The following is a 5,404-nucleotide window of genomic DNA, read 5'->3' as shown; positions in this document are numbered from 1 at the left end:
AGTTCGTCTTCATTTATAAAGATCCTGCTATTTCAGTTTTTGAGGCAAAGCTCCAGAGGGATATTGAAGCAATATTAGACAAAAACTTGGACCTCCGGTAAAGATTTAGCACTACATTTCAGCAAACCAAGAAACTCAAGACCGAAGTCCGAGGTTCATGAGACAAATTCACTCTCATTATTCTCTCTTTGCTCAGCCTTTTGCCCTTGCCCAAACCAAAAATGGAGTGTTTTTCTTTCTTTCCGTCCCAATCGACTATGAAGGATCTCTCTTACGAAAATCTGTCTCGTCTAGTCAAAAGCCAAGATCTCCTTTCTCGTTTGCTACCTTTAAGGCTTGATGGAGGAGAAAAAAATGTTAGCTTTCAATGGCTCGGTCCACACTTTTTAATTTTTTTCAAATATGCAAAAGGAGTATTTGAACGCGACCATTTAGACGGCTACGGACCATTTTATATTTACGATCTGTATTATCTGTTGAAGCATCTTGATGATTCGGCCTCCGATTGCATCTTATACGAAGAGATCTTTTCTCATCACGATAATGAACATTACAAAAACTTTTTAGAAATCGTTCTCGCTTCCATGCCAAATCTTAAAAGGTTTTTCACAATTGAAACACCCATCATAAAATATTTAATGTTAGATAAACATTGGGAAATCTTCGTCGTGTTTCTTTTTGAAACTATTCAAGAATTGCTTAGTTGCCATAAGGATTCCACCGTTCTTGTGAGTAATCAACTCGAATTTCTTCGGAAGGGGTTGAAATTTCTGCTCGCGTTTCTTTTTTATCCGATTCCAATCTTGGAGGAAATATGGAAGAAGAGTATATTCACAGAAATTGAAGCTGTATTTAATGAAGCAGGACTTTTCTTGCGTTCTTTCTTTTTCACCACAGATCTTGTTACCACCACCAAAATGGATCTTGCAATTTTTGGTCTGTTAGAAAGGATTGAGATTGTGCTAGTGAAGGCTAAATATTACATTATTGAATTGTCAAGTGAAGTTAGAATTGGAAGCCTACAAGTTGCAGAAAGTCCAAGTGAAGTATCATCATCCCAAGATAAAAGCAGTCCCATGGTAGAAGAGATCGTTGTGGGCTTAGAGGACACGACAACACAAATTGTGAGCAAGCTTGTTGGAGGACCAAACTACCGCCAGATTATTTCCATCGTTGGAATGGGTGGACTTGGCAAGACAACCTCAGCAAAGAAAATATACAATCATTCCCATGTTCGGTACCATTTTTATAAGCTTTCTTGGTGTGTTGTTTCTCAAACTTATAAAAAGAGAAAGCTGTTGACTGATATTTTGAGTTCTGTAAGTGATCTTAACAGAGACGACATTTCAGAAATAAAAGATGAAGAAGAGTTGGCCGAACTTCTTTACAGAAGTTTAAAGGGTAGAAGATACCTCATTGTTGTGGATGATCTATGGGAGAAAGAAGCATGGGATGATTTGAAAAGGTTATTTCCAGATGATAGCAATGGAAGCAGAGTAATGTTTACCAGTCGGCTGAAAAATGTGGCATCGGAAATTTCTCATGTTATCATTGAACCTTCTCCCCTGTCACCAGACGAAAGTTGGAAATTATTAGAGCAGAAGGTGTTCAAAAAAGAATGTTGTCCTCAAGAGCTGCAAGATATTGGAAAGCAAATTGCAGCAAATTGTAAGGGATTACCACTTTTAGTAGTTTTGATAGCTGGAATTCTTTCAAATATGGAGAAAAAAGAAAGCTTATGGCAACAAGTTGCTAAAAGTTTAAGTTCTTACATTTCCCAAAAAGCTGACGACTACATTCCCACATTGAAACTTAGCTACATCCATTTACCAGATCACTTGAAGCCATGTTTCCTTTATCTTAGTGCATTCCAGGAAGACGAGGAAATTCCAGTTCGGAAACTATTATTACTATGGATAGTCGAAGGATTCATAGAGAAAAGGGAGCAAAAGACCTTAGAAGATGTAGCAGAGGAGTATTTAATGGAACTTGTTAACAGGAGCCTACTTCAAGTGTCCAAAAGAAGATCTGACGATGGAGTAAAAGGATGTACTCTTCATGATCTAGTTCTCGATATGTGCAGCAAAATGGTTGTAGAAGATGAAAATTTTCTATTTCAACAGTAAGTTAACTCTCTCTCTGTCTTATTCCTTCTTGTTTTACTTTAGTTTCCAATTTATCCTTACTAATTTGTTGTAATTATGTCAATGATGCTGCTATTGCTGATGCTGGTTGATGTGGTTAAACTGATGATGATCCTCATTCTACATCTCTAGTCAATTCTTGGTATCTAACCATTGCCGTCTCCATCACTTGTATATGGGTCAGTTTCATCGCGTCTTGATATCCGAGAATATTTTCGAGGCCTTCTCCATTGCTTATAATTTGGAAAAAAATAGGATCTTTGATTTAAACAGTGATAGAAATGTTCTACGGGGAATCAGATTTGTGCCTGACATAAGATACTTGGATTTTTCAAAATTAGAGCCATCAATAGGCAAACTCCATAACCTTGAATATCTTTGTTTGCATGACATAAATGAAGTACCGACATACCTTCTCAATATGCCTAAGTTGAGACATTTAAGGGTCGGTATCTACTATAAAGGTGGCTACTATGGTGGTGCAAGATTCACTAAGAACAGTGATAGCTTCCGAATAAATTGCCTACAAACCCCTGGTCTCGTTCAGATTGTCGATTTGGAAGACGAAGAAATCTTGAAATGTTCACCTAATCTTCGTATGCTTAAATACATATCAATAGACAATTACTTTCCTGATCTCAACTTTCTTTCTCAGCTTCAAACACTCACAATTGCAGGAACACTGTTAGGATGTGATTACTCGATGTTTAAAATTCCTATGAATATCAAAAAGCTTACTCTTATTAACCTTGGTTTGTCTTGGGAAGATATGTCATTAATTGGGACATTGCCCAACCTCGAGAATCTGAAATTAGACTACGCCTTTTCAGCAAAAATTGGGATACGAAGGATAAAGAGTTCCGGAAACTCAAATTCCTTCAATTATATTTTGTACAACTTGAACAGTGGGATTCGTCAAATGATCATTTTCCTGTACTTGAACGACTGGTGTTGAGATATTGCAAAAAACTAGAGAAGATTCCTTTTGAATTTAGTTACATTTCAACACTAAAGAGGATTGAGTTATCTTATTGTGGTGAAAATGTTGAAAATTCAGCTCTGGAAATTCGTCAAGAACAACTGGATTATGGTAATACAGAGTTTGATGTGACCATCCATAGCGATTGGCCGTAAAGACAACTTCGTTCTACTGGTGTACACTGTGTAAGTCAAAGCTCATTCCATCATTTTTTTTGTTCCTGAAATAAACATTTTTATTATTGATTTTTAAATTTTTTAAATTTCCTTGCTACAGATTCCTTTACATCCCACACCTCATGATTAGAAAATAATTTCGGGCTCCATGTCAATTGTTAGTTGTTTTTCTTTGTAGTTAGCATGAAGTTATGACTTCTTTATTGTAAGTAAAATAAATAATGATCCGGTTGCAAATTGTACTACATTATGGTTAGTTTGACAAGTGATTGGATCTATATTATGGTCTAAGCTCATCTCACCATTGTCAGTGGAGTCAAACAGCCCTTGATGGTTTCCCACCCATCTAACTCATTCCATACTGCCCTTGCTTTCAAACAAAGAAATGAGGCATGCATGCTATCCTCCTTCGGATATTGCATTTAGTGGTTAGCGCATTGTAGAACATTCTCCACGCTAATATTTTGATTGTTGGGACAACATTAAGGCGCCACACTTAAGATTCTGAAATTAGAGTTGGACGTCTTTGAGGGAAAATCTGGAACACAGGATAATGAGCTCCAAAAGCTAAAATTCCTTGAATTATTGTGTCAGATCTTGGACAATGAGATTCCTTAAATGATCATTTCCATGTTCTTGAACGACTGGTGTTGAGATTTTGCAAAAAACTAGAGAAGATTCCTTATGAATTTAGCTATATTTAAACACTACACGAGATTGAGGTATATTATTGCGCAAAGGTATATTATTGCGCAAAAATGTCTAAAGTTCAGCTTTCCCTGTTCGTGAAGAACAATGGGATTATGACAATGAAGATTTTGAAGTGACCGTTTATAAGAGTACAGATTCTTTTTGATAGAATCTTAACAGATTTATACTTGTCAAGTTTTCATTTGCAGTTGAAAAAGAAAAAAAAGAAATCTGCTAATCAGGTCTGTAAAAATTCTGTCAAAAATCTGTTTGTACACTCGATTTTTTCCAAGAGTCTACGTTCTACTGATGTACACAGTATAAGTCAAAGCTCATATATTTTTGAAGTAGTAAAATTAGAAGTTAAAAGATCAAAAGTCTGTTGGAGTACTTAAAATTTTTATTCTCTAAATTTATAGATGCTTTATAAATTATAAAATATTCTATTTAAAAATAGAAAGCCTCTTGAAGGTGCTCAACACATACTCACATCATTTTCTAAGGTGCGGGAGGTTCTAGGCTTTTTTGCCAACAGTCGATTGCAGTGACAAATGAGAATATGGGGGATAGGCTATTCGAGACAGAGGTGCGGGATGAACAAGCCAGGGCAAGAGAAGCCGATAAACAGAACAGCTAGATCACTTGGCTGACTTCTACTCTTCTTGTTTGACTTCCTCAGTTTCGATATCTCCCTTTTTTTACTCATTCTTGTTGGAAAAAATGGAGAAATAGATAGTTGTGATTTCCTTTTTCTTTTGTGCAGCTAGATAAGTTGGCAGGGAGATTAGCATAAGTTGAAATGCTGAGTCATAACAGGGAGAGACAGATTAGTTTAATCTCTGCATTCAATACAACTTTTGTTTGGTTGGCATGGAGTTTAATGAAAATTGTTTATTTGTTGGGATACAAAGTATTAGTGGGAAATAATAATTTATAATGAATGGTACTTTTGATATTTTGCAAGACGTGAAGGGTTACATAGGTAATTTAGGCTAACATAATTTAAGAACCATAACTTTATTTGTCTTCCATTTGGTAAGAGTGCTTTGGAGTTCAAAATCAGCCATAAATAAAGCACAACTAGCAAAACTAGAGAACCAAAATCACAATTGGCACAATTTGATCAAACCTCGGTACTCAGTTAATCGTGTTCCAATCTACTTGAAATTTAAATACATTTGCACAATACATTAGTCTTCAATTTTGTACGATTACAATCGTTCATTTATGTGAGATTGCCATCTAATGAGTGATGTAGTTTAGTGAAAGTTTTCCTCTTCCTTGTTGAACTTGAGATGTATTTTCACGAGTTAAAATCTGGTGGTAGTCAGTTGTATGTTTCTAATTTTATGCTTGGAAAAGGTCTTCTTATTTGAAAATTCCATATCAGTTCGATAATGAGACGTTGTTAGTGT

General features: G+C 35.7%; 1 protein-coding gene across 1 annotated transcript; it reads left to right on the top strand.

The window, feature by feature from the left end:
• Window positions 1-221: 221 nt before the first annotated feature.
• LOC111369026 (putative late blight resistance protein homolog R1B-17) lies at window positions 222-4,782 on the top strand. The gene is made up of 6 exons (XM_022990514.1): window positions 222-2,122; window positions 2,277-2,828; window positions 2,912-3,234; window positions 3,787-3,888; window positions 4,170-4,231; window positions 4,753-4,782. The coding sequence occupies exons 1-6, from the start codon at window positions 222-224 to the stop codon at window positions 4,780-4,782; spliced, it is 2,970 nt and encodes a 989-aa protein (XP_022846282.1).
• The last annotated feature ends 622 nt before the right edge of the window (window positions 4,783-5,404 follow it).

This window comes from Olea europaea, chromosome 20, assembly GCF_002742605.1.
Source record: "Olea europaea var. sylvestris chromosome 20, O_europaea_v1, whole genome shotgun sequence".
Taxonomy (NCBI): Eukaryota; Viridiplantae; Streptophyta; class Magnoliopsida; order Lamiales; family Oleaceae; genus Olea; species Olea europaea.
Note: the sequence above shows the minus strand (reverse complement) of the source record. Positions and strands in the feature narration are given on the sequence as shown.